General features: G+C 39.5%; 1 protein-coding gene and 2 long non-coding RNA genes across 5 annotated transcripts in view; 2 read left to right on the top strand and 1 right to left on the bottom strand.

The window, feature by feature from the left end:
• LOC132591890 (uncharacterized) overlaps positions 1 to 7,921 on the top strand; it is a 77,534-nt gene extending 69,613 nt beyond the window's left edge. For both annotated transcript variants that reach the window (XR_009557330.1, XR_009557331.1), the window contains exons 3-4: positions 3,425 to 3,526; positions 5,807 to 7,921. This is a non-coding gene — a long non-coding RNA (uncharacterized LOC132591890). The remainder of the gene's footprint in view (positions 1 to 3,424; positions 3,527 to 5,806) is intronic.
• The window catches only part of EPHA7 (EPH receptor A7), a 158,614-nt gene that overhangs the window by 9,539 nt on the left and 124,938 nt on the right, over positions 1 to 24,137 (bottom strand). Inside the window, exons 7-13 of one of the 2 annotated variants that reach the window (XM_060272603.1) lie at positions 23,015 to 23,123; positions 21,984 to 22,039; positions 16,382 to 16,495; positions 13,412 to 13,597; positions 12,771 to 12,832; positions 11,373 to 11,582; positions 7,914 to 8,063 (exon numbers count right to left, since the gene is read on the bottom strand). In XM_060272603.1, the coding sequence (XP_060128586.1) occupies positions 7,914 to 8,063; positions 11,373 to 11,582; positions 12,771 to 12,832; positions 13,412 to 13,597; positions 16,382 to 16,495; positions 21,984 to 22,039; positions 23,015 to 23,123 (887 nt within the window). Of the gene's footprint in view, positions 1 to 7,913; positions 8,064 to 11,372; positions 11,583 to 12,770; positions 12,833 to 13,411; positions 13,598 to 16,381; positions 16,508 to 21,983; positions 22,040 to 23,014; positions 23,124 to 24,137 lie in introns of both variants that reach the window. The other variant, XM_060272602.1, reaches the window with a different exon arrangement.
• On the top strand, positions 15,559 to 21,408 carry LOC132591891 (uncharacterized). The gene is made up of 2 exons (XR_009557332.1): positions 15,559 to 19,160; positions 20,981 to 21,408. It is a non-coding gene; the product is annotated as an uncharacterized LOC132591891 (long non-coding RNA).

Here is a 24,137-nt window from a genome sequence, read left to right on the forward strand (position 1 = left end):
TCTCCTACTGGTTTTTCTGTCTTCTGGTTCCTGATGTCAGATTTATGTCCATTTATCCTTTGGCGTAGGGTTTGGCCTGTTTGTCCAATATAGAGAGCTGAAGGGCCCAGAGTTACACCCACTGCTTGATTTTCTAGCAAAACTCATTTGAGGTTTAAGTAAAAGAGGGAGGGGGAAATAATTACAGGAAACTGCTAAATGCCCCTAAGGACAGGATAGGAAACTATGATGGGAAGCAACAAGCTGATTTATATATATATATATATATATATATATATATATATATATATATATATATGTTTTATATAAAGCGTTAAAATATTGTTTCAGGGTGGGGTGGGTATTTCAATTTCTAACTGTGTTAGAATTGTTAAGGAAGAGTGCTTGTTCATCAGGAGTAAGCACGTAGCACAAGACTCTCTCCTTTGCAGCAGTCCACAGAGAAAGCCAAACTCGGGGCTTTCTTCTGGGGTTAACTCTAGGATATAAAGCTACCTTTAAAAAATAAAGGCTGGTGAGAATTCAAAGCTTCTGTTCAATATCTATCATATACGCATGTCAGAATGTGAACTGAAGGAGGATTTTAAAGAATGAAAAGTAGATTCCCAAGAATCTCTTCTTCAAAATCTCCCAGTGCACTGCAGAAAAGTATAACAATGTACAATGCCATATACACAGGCATCAATGACATAGATATGAACAGAGGAAGCCAAAATCCTATTGGATGCAGGCTACAAATATTGTAAATGTTTGAAAACACGGGGTGATTGCCACTTAGTGCTCCTATCACTTTTGTGCCAAAGGAGGCACTCACTCACAAAAGAGGGGGGAAAGCAATTTTTCGTGTGTGATTCTCCCTCTGCTGCAGACACCAGCACCTCCCCACCTGCCAAATTTTTTTTAATGGATTGTGGGATCCTCTAGAAGAGGTTTTTTTTGGAAGCTGTAGTAGCTGCCAGGGAGAGAAGAAAATTGTGGAAACCTACAGCTGAATCCAGAGCTCTCATACACTTGCAAAGTTGGAGGGTACTGCACATTCAAATTGAAAGGTCACAAATCACTTTTGTGGTTGCACCTTTACTTCAAATAATATCCACAATGCTAAGGTTAATGTTATGTAACGCGTTCATTCTCAGGCCACAGGCATTTCAATGGCTGTAATTTTGTTTTTTCTTATTCTATAACTCTATTATGCTTGGTAATGGATGAGTGTGGATAAAACATGCAGAGATTCCTGGAGCTCTGATGTTTAGCTTGGGCAATCGCAACCCATTTTTCAAATCTGAAATTTGCAAAGTTTGGAACTTTGTAAGGTATACATATGGAAAGTATCTCTCTCTCTCCGTCTGTCTGTCTCTCTCTCTGTGTGTGTGTAATTATACAAAATGATGATGCAGTAATTATGATCTTCAGACTAAAACGTGTTTATGATGAAAATTCAACTCAGACACTTATTAATAAAATGTGAGTACTCCGCAGAATTTCCAAAGGAATTAGAGATGAGAGTAATACAAATACGACACGCTTTAGTAAATTAAAGAAAATATGATGAAGCTCGTATATAGATGGCACCTGACGCCAGAAAGGCTAGCTAAAATCTATAAGACAGAAACAAAAGAATGCTGGAAGTGCCAGGAAAAAACTGGTACGTATTTTCACTGTTGGTGGGAATGTAAGAAAATATATAAATTCTGGAGTGAGATATATGAAAAAATGAAGAAAATGATAAAAATTACGTTTGAAAAGAAACCTGAATATTTTCTATTAAGTTTAATCCCAGAAAGTATACCTAAAGATAGAATTAATATTTTCTTATATGCGTGTGCCGCGGCGAGATTAGTACTAGCTCAGAAATGGAAAGGAACAGAAACGCCAACAATCCAAGAGTGGCAAATTAAAGTAGTAGAGTTTATGAACTTAGCAAGAATGACGGCGGCAATTAGGAATATACCAAAACAGAGAATAATAACAGAATGGAGATACGTAGAAGAGTTTTTCAAAAAAGAAAATATCAAAACAGAGCTAGTGATTTGTCTGGAATAGAGAAAACATGTAGGAAAAACTTAGTTGGATTTAACAAGAGGGAAAGCAAACTAAAAAGGGAAATAATAGCAAGAGAAGCGATATGTTGGCGATTGGAAGCCAATTTTAATTTAAAATGAATGGATTTGATGGAGATAGGCCCATGTGTTAAGATCTAAGCTGGGGCTAATTTTCCTTCTTTTTTTTTTTCTTTCTTTTTTCTTTTTTCCTTTTCCTTTTTTTTTCTTTCCCTTTTCGTTATGTTATGTTATGTTATATTATTATGTTATGTTATGTTATGTTATGTTATGTTATGCTATGTTATGTTATGTTATATTATGATAGGTTTGCCTAAGTTGATTTTGTATATTATTTGTAGTCTGATGGATTTAATTTATTTAGACCAACCTTGATTTGTTTACTTATGTTGATTAAGTTACGTTGGGTGGCTTAAATATGTAGTTATGTTATTTATATTACTTGATATACTATAGTATTTAAGTTGCCAAGTTATTTTATGTTATTAAGTTACTTTAAATTTTTTTTTTTTTTTGGTGTCTGTACATCTTTTAAAATTTTCTAATAAAGTCTATTTTAAAATTTAAAAAAAAAAAAAAAAAAAACAAATACGACACGCTTTGTCAATCTCCCACAGTAATTGGAACACAATTATTTGATTGATTGCTGTCAATTGATCTAGAAATCCAAAACATGACCATGGCAGAACATATCACCTAAGCAAAAGCGAAGCAATGAAAGAAGTGCAACAAAATGTGCATTAGCAGGCATGATGGCAAATATATTTTCTTGATTGTAGAAAATTCCATGGTAAGGGAAATGACTAATAGCAAAGGTTAATGGTTCACCTTTTTTAAAAGAAAAAAAGAAAAAGCTTATACTTCTTTTACACATGAACGCTAAAGAAATAAAACCAGAAATTCAAATAGTTTTTGTTTAAGACCATTCTGAATGAGGGAAGTAAGGTAAGTGATTCTAAGATTTAAAGTCAAAGCATAACAATGGGGACTGACAAGAGGCACAAAAACTACCATCACAACAACAAATGGTATGAGGTCAATTTTTCACATTATTTGGCTTAGTTCCAAGACATGCTCTATTTTAAGTAGTGATTATATATTTAAATAAATTTAAAGCCATGTAAACTGGATAAGAACGCTAGCTATCTCAGCAGGGAAATAGGTTCCAACCCATCTTTGTCTTGCCATACGAAACAAGATTAAATGAATTAGTCCCTCTCATCTGACTTACTCCACTTTCATCTTCACATACTGTACTGGTGAATACAAATGACACAAAATGCAGTTAACATTATTGTGTGAAGCCTGATTGCAGAAGTGTAGGTTTAGTCTAAATTAATCAGAATACTACATACTTTATTTAGGTACCACTTGCCTCGCCTGCTCTGGAGTGTAGGACCTGAACCAATGGCTTCAAGTTACAAGAAAGGAGATTCTGACTAAACATCAGGAAGAACTTTCCCATGGTAAGATCTGTTTGACAGTGGAACCCTTGGAAGGTGATAGACTCTCCTTCCTTGGGGTTTTTTAAACAGAGGTTGGGTGGCCATCTGTCATGGTTGCTTTAGCTGAGATTCCTGCATTGCAGGCGATTGGACTAGATGATTCTTGGGGGCCACAATTCTATTATTCTATGTCACAACTATCCCTTGTTCTTGTTTTTCATAGCTTTTCTGATTTGCTTAGTTTGTAGTTTGTTCAACAGATCCTCAACCCATCCCATCATATTAGGCTTAAAATATTTAAGCTGCATTCTTGAATGCACTTGCCTGGGAGTAAGCCCTATTGAAGTGAATGGGACTTACTTCTGTGCAAGATTGCACTGAAAACCTCATTTCAGCTGAGCAGGAAATAAATTAAATGCTAACTAGAATATAACTGGTATGATGTTCTCACTGTCAGACAATGTGCTCTGTTTAAGCCCAATGCAAAATTTAAGCAAGAAGTATGAAAATACTCATTTTGTCTGTTGCTTTCCCTTCTCCTAACAGTTCTTTCCTTATGTCTTTTTTGAAAGATAGGTAAGCTTTGCCTTTGAGGCATCTTATATTCCTGTCAGACACCTTTTATGTTTGAATCTAGTACAGAAGGAAGGTGTCAAAAGGAATGAAACTCTACTGGGTGTCAAGGGAATGTAAATATTTCTCTCTCCCTGCCCCAAGGACTTGTTTGCCCAGATTTTGACAGTCCATGAAATCTCTGACACTGAGACCTGTCAAATATTAACAACTTTGCTCTCTGCCAAACTGACTCATCATTTAGATTTTATATGGTAGATTAGAAAAAAATGCACCAAAAAAGTACTCTCTGATGTCGATCATTCTTAAAACAACAACAGGGAAATAACATTATTTCCTTCATCATTTATTTACACACACACACACTTATATCTATGACAAAATGAAACTTCACTTGGTATCTGCATTTTAATTCCCATATTTTATATAACAGCAATAAAGTTGAAACCAGAATAGCTAATAGTACCATACTAAGGGAAAGAGCACACATTGCATGAAATATTGGCCTCCCTGTATTGAGAAATTCTCCTTAGTCCTTGTTTTCCACAGCAGTGGGCCATATGGTATGGCTGCACTGTTCAGCTGAGTAACTGCAGCATACTGGGGTGGAGAGGAAGAGGAATGCAGCAGTAGTGAAGTTGTCATGGTGGAAATGCCCTGGGAGGAGCACCATATTGGCATCACCAACACATTTGTACTGTGCCGACCCTACCTCGGCACAAGTATTCTACTTGCTGGATGGAACAAGTTCCACTCTCCTTCCCCTGCATGCTGTTTCAGGCAATGGGGTAGTGTCTCTTTACCCTGCAGAGCAGATTTAAAGGTTTAGCATGATGCTAAAGCAGCCATAAATTCGCCTTCATCTCTTGTCTGGTGCAGACAAACTTCACAGAGCCAGCCCACACAGAGGAATATGCACATTTGTCTCTCCAGTCTTAGGACATACAAACAGCTATGCTTGCCGTGTTCTCTTCAAAGGGAAGGTGCAGGAGGTGCCTTGCTTGTTGAATCAGTGTCAAAGCATATGGTCAGCCATGCATTTAACCTCTCCTGCACCTGAGGATTTCAGCAAGAGTTCCATCTTGTCTCTCATACCTTTTAACATTTAAATGAAGGCACTAGGAGAAGTCATCCTGGGAATAAGGAGAAGCTCTTTAGATCAGGGGTAGGCAACCTAAGGCCTGTGGGCCGGATGCGGCCCAATTGCCTTCTCAATCCAGCCCACGGTCAGTTTGGGAATCAGCGTGTTTTTACATGAGTAGAATGTGTCCTTTTATTTAAAATGCATCTCTGGGTTATTTGTGGGACACAGGAAATTCATTCATTCCCCCCCCCCCAAAAAAATAAAGTCCAGCCCACTACATGGTCTGAGACACAGTGGACTGGCCCATGGCTGAAAAAGGTTGCTGACCCCTGCTTTAAATGTTGGACCAGTACTGGGGATGTTGAGCTGTTATAAGGGCTTATAAACTGAGACTGAATTCCTACTAGCTGGAGGCAGGAATAGTGGGCAGCACCAGAGTCTAGGAGCCAGGGAGATGGCCTGTTCTGAATGGAGTTGCATTCCTGCCAAAGAACAGCTTAGGGATGCTCCTGGAGCTAGCATTGTCACTTGAAGCTCAGATGACAATTGTAAGCAAGTTTGTAACTTAGGCCAAACTGCACTGTCTATTGATTTGAATAAATATTTTGTGTCTAAGAACTTATTTAGGTATCTCTATTCCACAGCCATGGACCTTTGTGCTCAGAATGAAAGCTTCGGTAAAGCCAAGCCCCCTCCCTGCTTGCTTATGAAAATGGCTACCCTGTACAAGGAATAATCCTCTTCAAAAGGGTTAGTCACAGGGAACTTCCGTAGACAAGAATCTGCTCTAAAATGCTCTTGCAAGGGCTAGATTGGATGCCATGTAAACAAGCCCTCAATTTGCACCTGTGTAAACAAACCTGAGGCCAAAATCAAGGGGGTGGAGGTAACTACATGTTTTCATTTTCCCTGTTTTGTAAGGGGGAAAAGTGACAGCCTAAGTCCTACCTAGAATGAGGATGCACACAGTGTTATGAAAAGGGCTTTTTACCATTGTGGGATTATATTATTTTCATTGAAGACAACATGGAATAAAGTTTCAGTTGTAAGATGTTGAGACGAAATCAGCTATTATGGATGAATACTTTATTACTCCATCTCTCTAAGTTTTAGAAGAGGATGATTAATGGGCTAGTGTTTCAGGGGTTTTGCAACAGTGCTGTTGAAACTTATAGAATTTGTGGGCATAAAAAACCCCACAACCGTCTAGGATCCAAAGTGCCCGTGCCAATTTGATTTCAGAGGTATTCAAACATCAAGACAGAGTGACTTTTTAAGATGTCTAAAGGCAACAACAGTTGGAAAAGCCTGAACGTCATAACTGACCCTTATCCCAGCTTTTGGCTCTGTCCTCTACACACTCACCTATGAACTCTATGGGTCTTACTTCTGAGTAGACATGTGCAGGATTGTGCTATTTGCCTACTAGGTTATGTGTTATGTGGTCTTTCTGTGCATGCTGCTTGTGATGCCCTATTGATGAACTATAAAATAATGAAACAGCTAGCACCAGTAATTATGATAAAATAATTGAGATGTAGCTAAAAAGAGAATTAAAATAATGTATAGGGGAATACATGAAAAAATATGGCGTTAAAGCAGAACTCTTAATAGGCGATTGTTAAGTGTGTAAGGATAAAATAAGTAATCATAATTTATTAGACATTTTAGAAATAAGCTTTCATGTTAGCTTAGTGTATTAAAGCAACTAGAAATAATTTAGTGACTGGAAGATCTCACATGGGTGAAGGGAAGCAACAGGGAGGAGGGGATAGGTAACATTTGGGAAATAAAATAATATATGTGACAGAAAACCAGATCCCCTGCCTAGGATTTTATTCTTTTTATTTATGCCAAATTTCAAGGAATGAGATTATTAATTCACTTTTATTTATTATCCCCTGCTTATTTGGTGGTGATTATCTTTCTCCTTGTCCTGACCATCCTCCCAAGGCTATATTCACAATCTTTCAATTTGGTTGGACTCTACACTTAACCGGCCGGAACATTCTACCAGAGAAAAGGTTGCCGCCCATGGGACATCAACTGAATGTCAACCCAGCTTTTACCTTGGGTTTTAATAGGTTTTATTGGTAACCATATTTGTAATGTATTTTTGTTGGTGTCTGTTTGTCTTTTTGATGCTATGGCCCATCGGCTATGCAAATAAAGTTTGATTTGATATGTGACAGAAAAGGATATAACAGATTCTTATAGCATAGCAACATCATGTAACCAGAGTAGAAGTTTAAAGGAGGAAGTGAATGTATTTTTATTATTGTAATTATTACCATTATTGGTAGAAGGCAATGTTAATTTAGACTTTTTCATTTTGTTGTTTGTATATGGTGTATTTTTCTTAAAATAATAATAATTATAATTAAAACAACATGTGGAATTCAGCATCACGTTAATACAATTGTTCTGTCAGCGCAAGCATTTCTATTTGCCCGATGGAACAATCTCCCCTTCCTCACACACACTCCCGAGTGGATTTGGGGGAGGAAGTGGTCAAACTCCAGTGCAGTAGTGGGAGCCCTTGAGCTGGCTTCCCACTAGCTGGCTAGTGCTAATAAATTTATACCTTTCCAAAATAAGTTTCTATCTCCCTTTTATAATATAAATATTAGTTGTTCTTCAAGTCTTTGGGTGTGTTGCTATAGAGAAAACCCTAATTCATATATCATTTGCAAGTTCTATTATCCAGTGATGTGCATGATAAGAAACAGAACATGCATTTTTGGAACTTACATCTTGATTTGACATATCCCAGTATGGCCTCTCTCCATAAGACATGACTTCCCACATTACTATTCCATAACTCCATACGTCACTTGCTGATGTAAACTTGCGATACTGTATGGCCTCAGGAGCTGTCCATCTTACTGGTATTTTCCCACCCTACAGAAAAAGAAAGTTTCTGAAACAAACTCACAGTAACACCATCCATACATGAAAGCATTAGCTGACAGACAGCTTGTTAGATCTTCTTGCAATGATAAAAGAAAATTAAAACTAAGAAATGAAATTATGTCTGTGCTTCTTTAAATCTTGCATCATCTCACATTCCTCCCTCCTACAGAGTCAACCGTCCTATACGATATACAGAGCAGCTACTACTGGACTGCACCACTTCAGATCATGCAAGGATGACATGGTTAAATATAACTAGATATAAATGTTTATACACTGAAAACTAGAATATCAGGAAGAAACTTTTTCTTATTCTTGACATCTTCCCAATATGCTAGTTTGTAATGTACAGAGCGTCTCCACCCCCATTGTTCTGCCCGGACACTGAGGTCCAGTGCCGAGGGCCTTCTGGTGGTTCCCTCACTGCGAGAAGCCAAGTTACAGGGAACCAGGCAGAGGGCCTTCTTGGTAGTGGCACCCGCCCTGTGGAATGCCCTCCCACCACATATCAAAGAGAAAAACAACTACCAGACTTTTAGGAGACATCTGAAGGCAGCCCTGTTTAGGGAAGCTTTTAATGTTTACTAGATTATGGGGAAACTCAGCCAGATGGATGAGGTATAAATAATAAATTATTATTATTATTATTATTATTATTATTATTATTATTATTTATTATTTATCAACATGTTGGTTTTCCATCATTCAGGGAGCTCAAGAGAATATACAAGCATCCATTAGAGAACTGGGCTGGGAGAGCGGTGTGCAGATGCCATAATCCAGCATTTGCCAGAGGACAGCAGCAATCATTAATGCTCACCTTCCTTGAGCACTGGTGAAAGCTCCACAGGTGCTGTATTTTAGGGGAGGGGAACATGTGGCACTCCAGATGTTCTTGAGGTCCAACTGCCATCAGCACCAGCCAGAGAGGTCAGTGGTCAGAGAGGATGGAAATTATTGTGGAGGAGCCCTGACTTACCACACCTGTTGTATTGTAATGAGCTTGCTAATGAGCATGAACTTTCACTCCCCTTCCCCCCTTTTTTTTACTGGCACCTTTACTCTGAGACTCTGAGTCAGTTTAGGATTATTAACAGGAAATATTTCAAGCCGATTGTCCCAAATTGCATAGTTAGAGCTGCTGTTAGCATGTGCTCAGGGGCGTAGGAAGGGGGGGGCGGTGGGGCGGTTCGCCCCGGGTGTCATCCCTGAGGGGTGTGTGTGACAAATTCCCTCCTGGGCGGATTGCTCTGCCACCTCCCTAGATGCCAATTGCCCCCAATGGGAGCCGATCGCTCCTCCTGGGTGGCTCGCCCTGCTCCCTGGGTGCCCGAGTGGCTAACTCCACCGTTGCATGTGCAAACATGTTTACTTGATTAGTTAAACCCATTGGTGAGGAGCCTCTGGCCCATGGACTCCATCCATTGCACAGCTTCCTCTCTTCACCCTGCCCCCACAGCACTTAGGCTTTAAAAAGCTTGCATTTCTGCCAGGAAGGGAGGGGTGGTTAGGTGCTAGGAGTGACCCCTCCCTCTGTGCTGTAATACTTGCAGCAATTATACTTAAAAACAAACACTTTCATTGGTACCAATGCAGGCTTTAAAAAGCAGAAATGCTATTCAGCATGGGATCTTTTTTTGCGGGGAGGGGGAGGTTTGCATCTGTGCAGGGAAGCCTAACTCCCAACTCCCCATGAGCTGCAACCCACGTGAAAGTCACCCCAAAGCAGGACTTAGGCTTTCATTTGTGCCAATAGGAGCATGTTTAAACTCCTAAGTGCTGCATGGGGAGGGGCAGGGAGAACCAGGAGCATGACAGAAGAGACGGTTTAGCGCAGGCTTCCTCAACCTCAGCCCTCCAGATGATTTTGGCCTACAACTCCCATGATCCCTAGCTAGCAGGACCAGTGGTCAGGGATGATGGGAATTGTAGTCTCAAAACATCTGGAGGGCCGAGGTCGAGGAAGCCTGGTTTAGTGGATGAGTGGGGAATGTGAATACTTTGGCCTTATACACTGTTTTTACTGACAGCTGGCCACTGGAATTTTTTTCATGAGGGAATGTAGCCCTTAGGCTTGGGCTGGAAAAGCTTTCCTACCCCTGCATCAACAGTTTACTGAGTCTTGGTGAGACGCTGCCCTTGTTCCTAACAGGTACATTTTGGTGTGTCTTGGTAATCAGCGTTGGTGTGGATGGTGGCAGAATAGTCTCCCAACTGCAACCTGTTATCCATAGCTCCCACCTATATTCTATGCTGCCACTTTTCAGCACTAATCTCACATGTGAAAGAGAACTTTTGACGCATGTGGATTGGAAGAACAGGTATGTATCAAAGGAGGGCAGCCACTTGCTGAACTCAAGAGAAAGCTGTTTTTCAAGGAGTTTGAGATTAATGGGATTCTTAATCTTTTGAAATTAGTGAGGTGGGATTCACATTTTATTTTAGTTGTGGCATCTTTACCACGTGCTTCTGGCTTGCCTCCTCAATACCAGTCTCCTCCCCACATTTCTACTGAGTTTTGCATGGAGTTCTATGGCATTATTACTCTTATTATTAACTCTCACAGTTAATAAAATGGCTATGGTTGGCCGGCAATTCCTTTGTTAAGAGACCCTGCTTGTTACTAGCCCAGGATACTGGAGTGATGATGCTTCATCAATGGGAGCTAATGTCTGGCTGATAGAGAATTTTATACTGGAAAGCAATCAGATCTTGAAAAAGCCAGACACCTACTTCTCTAAATAAGTTTGGGTGAGAGAAACAAAAACAGGAGGTAGGGAGAAAGGACAGAGAATTGGATAAAGGCACCTCTGGGGATCTAATATGGGATAGTGGTACAGTGGTACCTCTGGTTAAGAACTTAATTCATTCCAGATGTCCCTTCTTAACCTGAAACTGTTCTTAACCTGAAGCACCACTTTTGCTAATGGGGCCTACCGTTGCCGCCACGTCTCTGGAGTGTGATTTCTGTTCTCATCCTGAAGCAAAGTTCTTAACCTGAGGTACTATTTCTGGGTTAGCAGAGTTTGTAACCTGAAGCATTTGTAACCCGAGGTACCACTGTACTACCGTATTGTAAGAATGTGCATGCCACCTGCCTCCACCTGTGCTCTACACGTGTATTTGGAAATAACACAAATAATGCAAAAATGCCACATATCACCAGTGTTTTTTCTTCTAAAGGTCACTTGACTCGTGGAGCACAGCCCTTGGAAATTCACACCACTCCTGGGAGTGGGGAATGGGCAACAATATACTTGAGTGAACTGTGCTCTTTTTGTTTAATGTGCAACTCACTGTTGTAGTGTAGACAGCTTCTGGGTCGTCTTCTATAACTCTGGAGAGGCCAAAGTCTGACACTTTGCAGACAAGATTGCTGTTGACCAGAATGTTGCGTGCTGCTAAGTCCCTGTGCACGTATCCCATATCAGCCAAGTATCTCATTCCAGCAGCAATTCCTCTCAACATCCCCACCAGCTGAATTACTGTAAATTGCCCATCATGTTTCTGAAGTAAAAGAAAGAAGCAGAGAAATGCGTCTTAGGGAAGCTGAGAGAGAAGGATAAAAACATTGTTAAAATCTTGGTGCTTTAAGGCCAGGCCTCCCACAGCCCCGTGTCTGCAAATTCCACATGCAATATGTCATTAGTGCCTCCATCTCATGCATGACTTGTCTCCCACAGGCCACATGTAAGACATGAAGTGTCACTCTGGGCTTCACATGTGCAGTCCCTCATCCCCACCCACCCCCACCCCAGCAGCAGGTCAATTGTAAGAGTAACCCTATTAGTTTATGAATATATATGTATAAATCCTAATTTTCATTAAACCTTTTCCAAAGGGTAGAAGAATGGGTTGCTCCATGAGAGCTATGAATATACTGGTCCTTAGCTTTGTGTAAAAATGTATTTTGAGGGCAAGAGTATATATTATATGGCATTTATGTTGGCATCCATGCTCCTAAAGTGTGAACTACATAATAGGAAAGTAGCTGTTGTGAGTATGGGAAGAACCATTATGATACCAATCATGGGCGTAGCCAGGGTTTTTGTTAGGGGTGGCAGAATCAATGTGATTGGTCAGTTAGCTAAGTATTTCTATTGTTTAATTCACTCTAGGGGTGGGCAGCTGCCTGCCCTGCCCCTCTGGCTACGCCATGATTACCAATATTAAACTTTGGGATCCACGCAGCAGATTTAGCTTACTGATGCTAACAGTTATATGTACGTTCCTTTTTGGACTTTGTAGGGTTTAGCAAGTTGTCTATCATAAACGGTAAACAGTCACAAAAAGTTGTAAAATCTCTCTTAGGACTGGGGGGAGGGAATGCTTCCTTCATTTCTGAATTACTGCTGCACTTAATTTAAGGACTCTTTCTTTTCCACAATGTTGAAAAGATACAAATATGATTTTGAAGCATGTGTTCCCACAATATGGCTTCAGGTCCCTTTCGATGATGGTAATCAAAACCACAATATCTGTCCCATATTGGATCACTTAGATGGCCAAAAATGTTTTCGTTTGATCCCGTCTGGTCTTCTAATTTCTAATCTGATTTTTCAGAGACCATTCAGAGATCTCTTAATGTTTGGCGTGTTCTCATTTTACACTGAAAAGGTTTTATTATGCTAAATTGGTAGCATATACATTTTATTTTTGAAGTGCTATGTATGTTTCCCTCCAGCATTCACTCACCCTGAGAAATGCATCCAGAGCTCCATTCTCCATGTATTCTATTACAATCATGACTGGTTTCCCTAAAAAAGAAAGAAGAAAGGGGGGGCACATTTTGTTTAAAGGAATCATAATCTGAGCAGAGTGGTTCCCTCCACTCCTGGTAAAACACATGTTGTTCCTTTGAAGGGCTGAATAGTTGAAGCATGAGTGCTCCTGAAGCTTCCAAAACTGTTACAGAGATCTAAAAGGCCCTTAAATATGGTCATGATTCGCAAAAGTTAAACCGTACAAATCAAAATGTCAGTGTGTTCTCCTGACTCCCGCTGTGTGAAGAGAATTCTGGGGAAATGACACTTCAGATAATACGAAAGGACGTAAGAAACCTTATCTTCCTACATGGTATTTGAGGCTAAATGAGACTAGGAAAAATAAATATTCCAAAGTTCTTCATCTTTTCATCATCCACTGATCTTATTTCTCTCTCCCTCTCGCATGTTGTTGCATAAACTAAGCATTCCCTTAGTTAGTTACACATCAGAAGAAAATCTGTTAATCTATGCAGCACATCTCTGTCTTTTGAATTGCTGACTATGAAAACTTTATAACAATCTATTGCCTTTTAGCATGTTGTCTAAAGGTCAGATCTGGTAGTTAATTACCTCTGGTAACCACCCCTTCTAAATGAACAACGTTGGGGTGATCAAACTGTCCCATGATGCTTGCCTCACAAAGAAAATCCCTTCTTTGCTTTTCAGTGTAGCCTACTTTTAAGGTTTTAATGGCCACGGCAACATCTCTCTTGCCTGGAAGCTTTAGGCGCCCACTGCATACTTCTCCAAACTCTCCTGAAATGGAAAACATATCGTCTGTTAGGAAATCACTGATACAGGACCAGGATTGCGTATGTCCAACGCATTTAGATGTCAACTGAACACTCCCACTTAAATGTTATGCTAGATGTGAATCAAATCAACAAGGGCATAACCCAACCAAGGTTAAATGCCTCCAAGCTGCAGTAATTTCAATGGAAAATATTTAAGCACATGGTTGAAATTAAAGAAATATAAAAGAGCTTTGGCAAGATCAGGCCCTAAATGAGCAAATTTTAGTCTATTCTATAGCAACGTGAGGAAGCTATAAAAGCAAAGGACTGTGGTGGGAGAGTCTATGCAGGCATCCCCAAACTTCGGCCCTCCAGATGTTTTGGACTACAATTCCCATTTTCCCGACCACTGGTCCTGTTAGCTAGGGATCATGGGAGTTGCAGGCCAAAACATCTGGAGGGCCGCAGTTTGGGGATGCCTGGTCAATAGTATAGTACAGACAATAGTATAGCACACAATGCTTCTGCACAACAGGAGTATCATAAACATGTTGGCAGGGAACAGAAAATTGTAGTGCTCTCATCAAAATCAACCACTCACAGACCTGAGAACCTTTGCTCCACAGTTGAGTGTACCACATTAGCAGAGAAACATGCTAAAATCTTTGATGCTGCATGTTGTCTGTCACACTGATACTTCATATGTTTACTTGATATAAACCATGCCTCTATTTTTCTGCTTTATCGTTAGGCTGTTGCAACAGTCATTTTGCTCACAGTCTTTGCTGAGTATGAACCGTGAATTGAAATATAAATAAGGCAACTACACCTAACACTTCACCACCAAAAGGAGTGACATTTCCATATTTGCCTTTCAGTTTGTCAGCAGAGTTCTGAGTCTGTAGTCACAAAATCAATCAGAAAATTAATTCCCCTTTTAATAAAAAATCAAACTGAATCAGAATTCGACAAGAACAGGAAAGTAAGATTGTTGTTTGGTGCTGTCTCAAGCTTATTTAACAACAGACCCTTATCTACTATCTCAGTCAAGTTCTAAGCCAGTGAACGCTTGCTGTGAATTAAGGGTTTTATATTGATTTTTATTGTCTACAGGTGGGCAAGCTCACCCCTGCTTTGTGTTGTTGGATTGGCTCAGAAATGAGCCTTCTCTTAATTTGGGAAATGCCAGGGTTAATTTCTGAACCAATCTAAACTTGCTAGCTTTTTTTCCAGAGGCAGCCTTTGTATAAGGGGGCTGCTTTGACTCCTGTAAAATCGCTGGAATGCATATGGAGAAACGGTGACCCAGTTTTCCTGGAAGCAGGCCTTCAACGCAGCTAACTTGGCAAAGCAAAGCATCCTATGCCCTTTTAAAATGTGGTTCTTTTGGGGGGGAGGAGGTTGTTATTTTTATTTTGATTATATATATTGTGGTTTTATATTTTGATTTTGTCCTGTGAACCGCCCTGAGACCTCCGGGTATAGGTCGCTATATAAATTCAATAAATAGATAAATAAATGGGAACAGTTGTTTTGCATGGAGGCTCCAGCTCATGCGGGAAGTTATCCGCATGGTGAAAATGAAGTTATTGTGTCACATCTGCTCCACAATGTTATACTGATGGCCTCTGCTGAATTTAAGAACTGGGACTTGAAGGTTATTACTCACCTCTGTGCCTGCCAATAAGTGCTTACAGTGAAAGCATGTGGTTATGCTGGCACCGAAAGCAAATATTCAAAAATAAGATTGGAGCATCCATTGAATTCCATTGGGACTTAAGATAAGATTCTGAATCAGGAGTGTACATGAATTTAGTTTTAGTTAATGTCGTCATTAACATCTTCTAAGGCTGCACTCCTATACACACCGGCATAGCATGCATAGGGTTGATCTGTTTTCACATTAGCTTTTATGACCTAGATAAGCCTTTTTTTAAGTTAAGTGAGTCCGCCTCCCTTTTTTTAAACAAAAAACAAAAAGAGCTATTATATGTAATTTACAGCACTTGTCACACTGCTGCAGGGGTGATTTAAAGAGGGGGAAAAGAGGACTTAAAAGTACTGCATAAAACAACAGGAAATCAAAGAATGTTTCCTCCAGGAGTCCCAGGTATTTGATATTTTTCTTGCCCATGGACACTTAATTTCACTACATGAACCAGTATAATAATAAAAGTGTCACATATCTTATTAATGCAAACAAATGGAAACAGGTTTCCAGAGCATGAACACCACTGCCTAAGTATGTGGGAAAAGGAAGAAAAGCAATGTAATGACAGCACAATTACCATCACTCACAAGAGCTAAGATGAGGACTTCTTATAGCAATAAAATACTTTTAAAATGGCACCAATGACATTCCCCAAAGAAAAACATATTTTGTAAAGCCAGCTTTTAGTTATAACAAACACAAACATCGTTCTTTATACATACACACACAAGTAAGCCTCTCATGGAGTTTAATGGAAATATTGATGCAAATATAGCCATCAGGTGTTTAACTCAAATGCACCACCTTCTCTCAACAATGTGTGAGGAGGAATGACATTATCTGCATTTGTAAAACACAATTTTCATTTCATTTTCCTAAGAGGAAATAGAAACACACACAGGCGTTTTGGACCACTGGACTGGTTATTTATTTATTTTACATTTATGAGCAAACACAGCTCCAGTGCTTTTAACCACTCTGGTATAAGCAAAAAGCTCCATGCGCAAGATATAATTATTTGCTTGTCATCATGATGTATGAGTTTCAATCCGAGCTAAATGGAAGAACTGTATAAGGAAGCCACAGCGAGCTTACCTGCACCGATCACACGTTCTATTTTAATACAGGAGGCATCTAACTCCTTGGCGAATTGATGGACAGCCCTATTTGGATCCTCGTAGGTTTCAGGGTCAATGTAGGTTTTGGTGCCTGGAAATTTAACTGTAATGATGTAAGAAAGCATGACTGTGATGAAGCAAAGCACTTATTGTGCAGTCAATCCCGGAATTTCATTAAGCAGAGCGCACCCTAGAACAAAATAAAAAAATTCCTTCCAGTAGCACCTTAGAGACCAACTAAGTTTGTCATTGGTATGAGCTTTCGTGTGCATGCAGACTTCTTCAGATACCCTAAAACAGTGAGGCTCCTGTTGAGCCAGCTAGGTAAGGCAAACAGGTTTTTCTCAGGAAACACCTCCCCATTCCTTACATTTGTGGTCATCAAGCAACTTTGCAGGATAACCCATCTGAGATGGGGTGAAAGGTGAAAACCCAATTCTTTCTTCCCCAGTAGAACCCGCAGGCTCTGCTGCCACAGTCACTATTCACTCCATTAACTGTGGACTGGCAACTGGGATAGCCAAAAGATTGTACGGATTTGGCCCTGAGAGCTCTAGTTGCTGATCCCTACCTTACACTTACATTGTCTTGAGTGAATGGAGTAAATGTTTCTAACAAGTTCATTGTTTTGAGTATCTGTCTTTTATCCACATCCTGTGTTCTGAAAAAATATATACTGAGACCTCCACCCAACTGAATCTTCCTGCAGAGAGGTAAGTGTCTTGCCAGAGGGGCACTGGGATACCTCTGTGCCTTCTCACAACCTCTTTTCATGCTGCTGGTGTTGGCCTGCTTTTGGTAGGCTTGCCAAGCAAGAGGTGGAAGATACTGAAAGGGCAGAGATCAGAAAGGTGACTATTCTGAGATGAAATATAACTGGTGCCAACCTCTATTTCCCCCCTAACACTAAGTGTTATCACATTTTGACAGTCTTATCTCTCTCTGACATATAAATGACACGTCGTCTTGGGCTCTCTCTGGTTTCATTTATCCACAGGATTCTGTTATGTCTTCCCCAGCTGTGAGTGTACTGGCGAGTAGGAAAACGTGCAGATCAGTATTGTAGAAAATGAATGCAAGCTTCCCCACCCTTCAGAATTTCACATTGATCTTCCCGATCAAATGTTGGATAGCCATAAATTGCTGCTCTGAACTCCTTTGGGACAAAGGGTGATATATAAATTTAATTAGTAAATGAATAATATAGGGCAAGTGGTGTGTTTACGTTGTTTCTTTGGGACACAGTTACACCTGTCGTTTGAGCACACTGGTTTGTTTGTTGTTGGTGGTGGTGGTGGTAGGGAGGTTAAGGGATGAAATACAAGAAGCAGAATGCTCTTGTATTTGGCCTAATCACCAAGATATGGGGCTGAGAAAAGAAGTTTTCAGACACAGATTCCATCAATTTTGAGAAAGGTCTTCCATGAACTAGTCATGGGTGACATATTCAGCAGGGATCACATGTTTCAAACTGCAGAAGCGAAGTTATTAAAAATGATGCCATGGGGAAAGAATGCTAGTGATGTGGAGGTCATCCACAGAGCTGAATAGCCATACTGAGGATCTGCAAGAAATTATTCCACATCTTCCCCAGAGGTTACTTTTGCTGCACTGTATTTTTCAATAGGTTTAGTGCTAATCATAATAATAATGGCTCAGCTTCTGCAGCTGATAAGGGCTCATTTTTTATTTACGTCCCCAACCAGAAGGGAAAGAGAGCAGAAAACAATAGGTTAACTGCCTATATTGTGCTCTCAAGCAAGCAGATGGAGAATGAGCCATCTTCTTGTGCTTGCGATAAGGAGCCTGGATTGGAGGTAACCTTGTGAATCATAAATGGGTCTCTGATGGTACTTTATTCAAGCTGTCATAAAACATTTTGACAGGCCAACGCTTTCTTGGCATACCAACGTGAAATAGTGCTCCCTCAGAATCAAAGACATTGTTAAAAGAAAATGGTAGGAGGAAACAAAATGTAAATTGCAATTGGTTGACTAAACTCTTCCATTGTGTTATACCTTTAAAAACGTAACACTTGGGATCATTCAAAGTTGAGGGGAATTGAATGGGAAGACTGGACATTCTATTAAATTCACTGATCTGAAAGCTAGTTAAAAGGATTGCTGTTTCAGGTTACTGTGAAAATCCAGTCTGATGTTTTAGCATATAAGAAAATTGTCTGTATACCACAGGAACAAAAGGATGCAAAATTGGAAATCATTGGTGACTTCAACACCGTGCTTTGTTTCTCCCCAGAAACAATGATCATATCAAATTAAATACTATGCTTTTTATCAAAAGGCTCTAAAAATGTAGTCGAGTAAAGATGAAAATCATAAGACTTTGGGGTTGGCTTCATGGTTGGTTATCTTTTCTGACAGACTGTAAGCTTCCCTAGATATTGGATAACTAGATTTCTTGAAAGGAATACAAGGAAGGAATGAAGTGTTATTTTCAATTTCAGTTTCTGACTATTAAGACTAGGCTGTTAACCTATTTACATTTTCTTTCCCTAAAACATATCATCTAAAAATAGTGCATGGTGGGGAAAACCATTCTCCAGCTAGCACTTGCACTTTCCCTACAGACACATGTAAAGGGAAAAAAATGCTTGATTTCATTTCTTTCTCAGACATCACTCGGTAGGGAATACTGAAAAGACCTTAAAGTATTTTAAGGATATGAAGAGCCTCACTACAACTAAAATAGGATGGTGTTACTAAGATTCTATCCTTCAGAGGAACTTCATTTCAAAGGTGGGATATTTGCAAATGCTTCATTTTTAAAACAACAATATGCACTCAGAATGTTATAACCCTGATTGATATTAATTTTCGCTTGAGTGTATTCAATGACTTTTTTTGTTGAATTGTAGAATGACCCTGTATTCAACCTGATGCTATTATCAGCTGCTCTGATTCTTAATCTACTACATTTTCTTTGATGAATCAGTCATTTGCTTCAGGGAGCACCAGTGCAAAACATGGATTCATAGCACCCAGGTTGTAAGGGAAGTGTTATGAACCTAACTTTAAAAAATGGCCTACCACCAACTACAAGCTAAGATCCATTTCTTCAGAAAATATGCATGGTCTTATTATGGCTGGTCCTCAAGTGGTTGCTAAATACCAAGTTTTATTCAGAGTTGACCTATTCAAATTAATGGAGCTAATTGAGTTGTGTTCATTGATTTCAATTGGTCTACTATGAGTAAAAGTTAGCCAAATATTACCCATTTTTATTCCAGCCTGTGCTTGGCTGATTTAAATGTGTTGTGCTTTTTCAATGTTTTATTGTTTCTCCTAGGAGGTATTTTTTGTTCTAGGCATTTTGTTGCTTTTCTAGTTATTGCAGTTTGTGTGTTTTAAACTGTTTTATAAGGACAGTGTGCCCTGATTATTATTATTATTATTATTATTATTATTACCACCACCACCATGTTTTATACTGCTTTTGTAAACTGCTTTGCGAGAGCAGGATGCTCTGAAAGACAGGGTACAAATCTTTTAAATAAATACATTGCAACATAAAAGGGAAGTGACTCAACATCTAGACAGGCCCTTTATTTCTACTGCACTGTTAAAAGCTACTCCTTAAATTCAGGATACCCTCTCAAGAGCATTCAAAGCAATGGAAGAGGCTCCAGTGGAAAGTTAAAACCACCATAGCCTAGTACACCTGCTGGGGAAGATTGTTGGCCTGTATCTGAAATATTAATTTGATCAGGTACCCCCAAACTTCAGCCCTCCAGATGTTTTGGACTACAATTCCCATCTTCCCCCGACGATTGGTCCTGTTAGCTAGGGATCATGGGAGTTGTAGGCCAAAACATCTGGAGGGCTGCAGTTTGGGGATGCCTGAATTAGATGTATCCACAGGAAGGATTTTTTGGATGAAGCCTAAAATATTAATTTGTGTGTCATAACTCTAGATGCTCCACAGAAATTCATGACTTTACTTTATCAATCGTACAAATAGCTTGCCTCTTTGTAGAGGAAATTCTTGATTAGAGTGAATACTACAATAATCTACGGGAGGTCTGGACCAGTACCACAATGGTGGCTACAGACTGTTAATTAACCTTGCATCTTTTTTCCATTTAATGTGAAAGGAGCAAATTTAAGACTTATTTTCACAAGTGAACATCTTCTTTGGAGGCACAATGGCAGTGGTGGATGGTGCCCATTGGGAATGGTGGTGTGAAATGCAGGGAGACCAGAAGTAGGTAGAGTCAGGGCCAATGGCAGGTGGAGCCTGTCTAGTTCTGCAAGGGCAACACTGAGACAGATGAGGAGGAAGCTAGCAGAGACTGCTACCGCATGGACTGGACATATGAAGGCAGGCAGGTGGTGGTTGGACCAGCCCCGAAAGGACCAGCCTCCACTGCACAGTGGAAAAATAAAAGTTAAATTTTTACCAAGTCATGTTTGAATAACCTGTATCACCCAGTCTAATTTGCACTGCTCAATCTATTTGTTAATTAAGTAACCAGATTTAAAAAGGAGATTTGAATTGATTTAAATTGAAATCCATGGGAAAGGCAACTTGCAATCAATTTTTATTGAATCACCACCAGAAAGCATCAGAAAGCGCTGTGGGAACTGATGGATGACCCAAAAGAAAACAAAAGTACGTTGAAACTTTGGTGCGTATTTCAAAATTATTCTCCTCTCCTAAATGTATGCTATAATTCTTCAATCAATTACACATTCTGATTGCAGAACAATGTAATTAATCAACAACTAGTTTTTATATGCGGACTATCATTTGGGATCTGATCATACTTGAAATATTGTTATGGGAGGAAAACCTCTATTGAGCAGACAGAGGTGACTACAAGATGTTTCTGCTGAAATGTAAGTGATGTTATCAACAGAGATCAACTTTAAGAGGATCTAGGCAGCTCTGAGTTCACTAGGCATAGCAGCTGGAGAGCAAGTATGATACTACAAACAACTATTTCTGATCCTCTTCTATGTAATGCTGATTTTACCAGGGTTTTTTGTTTTGTTTTTAAATCGATAAAACTCAAGATTGCACTGACATATTAATTGGTTGATTGGCCTATTTTCTTCACCACTTATTCTAAGTTTTATAAGTATTATGTTGGCTAATCACTGGGACAAATTTAGAAATATAATTTTTATTGAATTGCCTTAAGCCTTGGGCAACGGATGAATCCTAACTTTCCTGCACGAATAATAAAAAATAAATCAAATAGCTATTGGGCCAACAGCAATCAATCTCAGAGGGAACCATTAGGACATTATGAAACACTTATTCAAAAGCAACCAAAGGAAAAATGTGGATTGCAGACAACTATATATCATCCAAATGTACAGCAATAAAATCTGCCATGTGAACAGTGTTGATTTTATTCTATGTACTTTTGGAAGAGGTCATACTTCTTTTACAGTTTTTAACTTCACATTTGCCGTTTACACAGCATTTTAAAATTTATTATAGTTGTTCCTCTGCAAGAATGTTGCTTTGGTACTGTGTCTATTCTATTACTGCCAGTCCCAATGCATTATAATTGGCCTGGAAATTCTTGGGGGAAATAAAAGCAAAACACTTACAATGAAAGTAAAGTTCTTCATCTCCTTCTTGATCAGCTTTGCTATAGCCACAGTGCCTGTAAAAAAAGAAAAGGGCATTTTCACAAAAAATAATATATAACTACATGTTGATTTCCCCCTCCCCCATTGTGAAAACTAGATATGAAATGGATGTAAGAGGACGTATAAATATAAAATCCCTGTATGTTTTAAACTCATCCTTACTTACAACCTGTATACTGCTATGGCTCACACAAAAATTTGTTGGAAAGTGTGCATGTGTGAGGAGTGGTGCATTTCAGTTACCACATAGTGAATTTGCCTTCCGATCCATATGTGAAAAGTACTTCAGCACACGCATTAAGAATTGTTGATTCCACACAGCTACCCACCCAATGCGTTCCATTTTCAAATATTTAGAAGACTGTCACATGAAAGATGGAGCAACCTTGTTTTCTCCTGCTCCTTAGGCTAGGGCCAATACCAATGGCTTCAAGTTACAAGAAAGGTGATTCTAATGAAACATCAGGATAAGCTTTTTCAGGGAAAGAGCTGTTCTGACAATGGAATGGACTCCCTTGGAAGTAGTAGACTCTTATTGGAGGTTTTTAAGCAGAAGTTGTGGGGGCATCTGTCATGGATGCTTTAGTTGAGATTCCTGCATTGCAGGGGGTTGGACTAGAACTCTACAATTCTATGATTTCCTACCCTTTTTCATGTATCTCAAAGGTGTTTTGGTCCCCAAAGGTTAGGGTTAGGCCCTTGGGACCTTGGCCTTTGTCACGAATATTACGGAAGAGTGATTGAACAAATTCAAATAACCAATCACTCTAGTTGCTTAAGTTCATGGAACGTCCCTGTCATGTTTTATTGAAATAGCTACTGTATCAATAAAACTGAGCTTTTAGCCAAACCATGTTTTGAGTGGAAAATATTACAATATCTAAGTTGAAAACCCTACAGATGCCAATGCATGGGCCAATAAAAATTTCTAAAAATATAATTCATATAAACTAGCTATTAACAACTCTCTTAATATCCATAAGCAGTACCTTCGTCCAATGATGAAGCCGAAAACCATGAAGACCAGAATGATAGTGCCTGCCACAGCTACCACAGCTATGATTATTACAGGATTCTGTTCACTGGAGACAGCAGTTGCTGCCAACAAGAAAAATAAGAGAGAAAATGTTAAAGATGGATCCAATATACAGTTCTGAAACAGATTATGGCACGATTCTACAGCTTTAGAGACTATTGTGGGTATACGGGTTATCTCTTTTTTTAACCCCAAAAGGCAGGATACACATTTTATGTCTTAGCTATGATCAGGTCTGCTGCATTATCCTGACAAAGGTCCTGAGTCTAACTGCAGTTTGACCGGCACAGAAATTCAACATGTGCAGTTTTGCCCTCGCTACATGTCTATATTAGGAAAAGGTGCCTACTGGGTTTTTCCCAGCCATACGGCTGTTAAAGACACACAAGGTATCTGTTGGGGGGGGGGACAGCAATCTCAGCAAGGGATATGAGAATATTGAAATATTTATAAAGGTTGATAGATACAGATGAAGGCTGCAATCCTATATACAACAACACAACAGAAAGTCCTGCTGAACTTTCTTTTTAACAGACACACATAGGGTTGCATTGTTAGGCTGTAATCATATTCACCAGCGGATAAGTCCCACTGAACTAAACAGACTTGATTTACGAGAAGACTTGCAGAGGATTGTACTGCCAGTTTCAACTATTTCAAAACTGCACTAAACAATTATGGATTTAGATCTATTTCTATCACCTTTAACACGGTAACTTCCATTAGCAATCACTGTGGATTAAATAAACTCAGGATAGGCGCAGAAATCTCAGCGCCCAGATTCAGTGGCTGGAGTGGGCTTATGAGGTAGGGGTGGTTATGCCCACCACAGAGCCTGCCCAATGCACCTGTGGAGAGCGCTGCAGGTGCAGATCTACTGCTGTCGGTGACTGGAATTACATTCCAAAATAGAGTGTTCTGGGCAGCCTTAAATCCATTGGCTCCCAAAGCCCCTGTGTTTCCTCAAGGGACTCCATGATTGGGCCTGTTATCTACTTCATTATGGAGCTGTCTTAATTCCTCAACTGGTTTTAGAGGGGTGATTATTAGTATTTTTTTTTTTAGAAGATCCAGTT

The sequence above is a fragment of the Zootoca vivipara genome, chromosome 3, assembly GCF_963506605.1.
Source record: "Zootoca vivipara chromosome 3, rZooViv1.1, whole genome shotgun sequence".
NCBI classification, from domain to species: domain Eukaryota; kingdom Metazoa; phylum Chordata; class Lepidosauria; order Squamata; family Lacertidae; genus Zootoca; species Zootoca vivipara.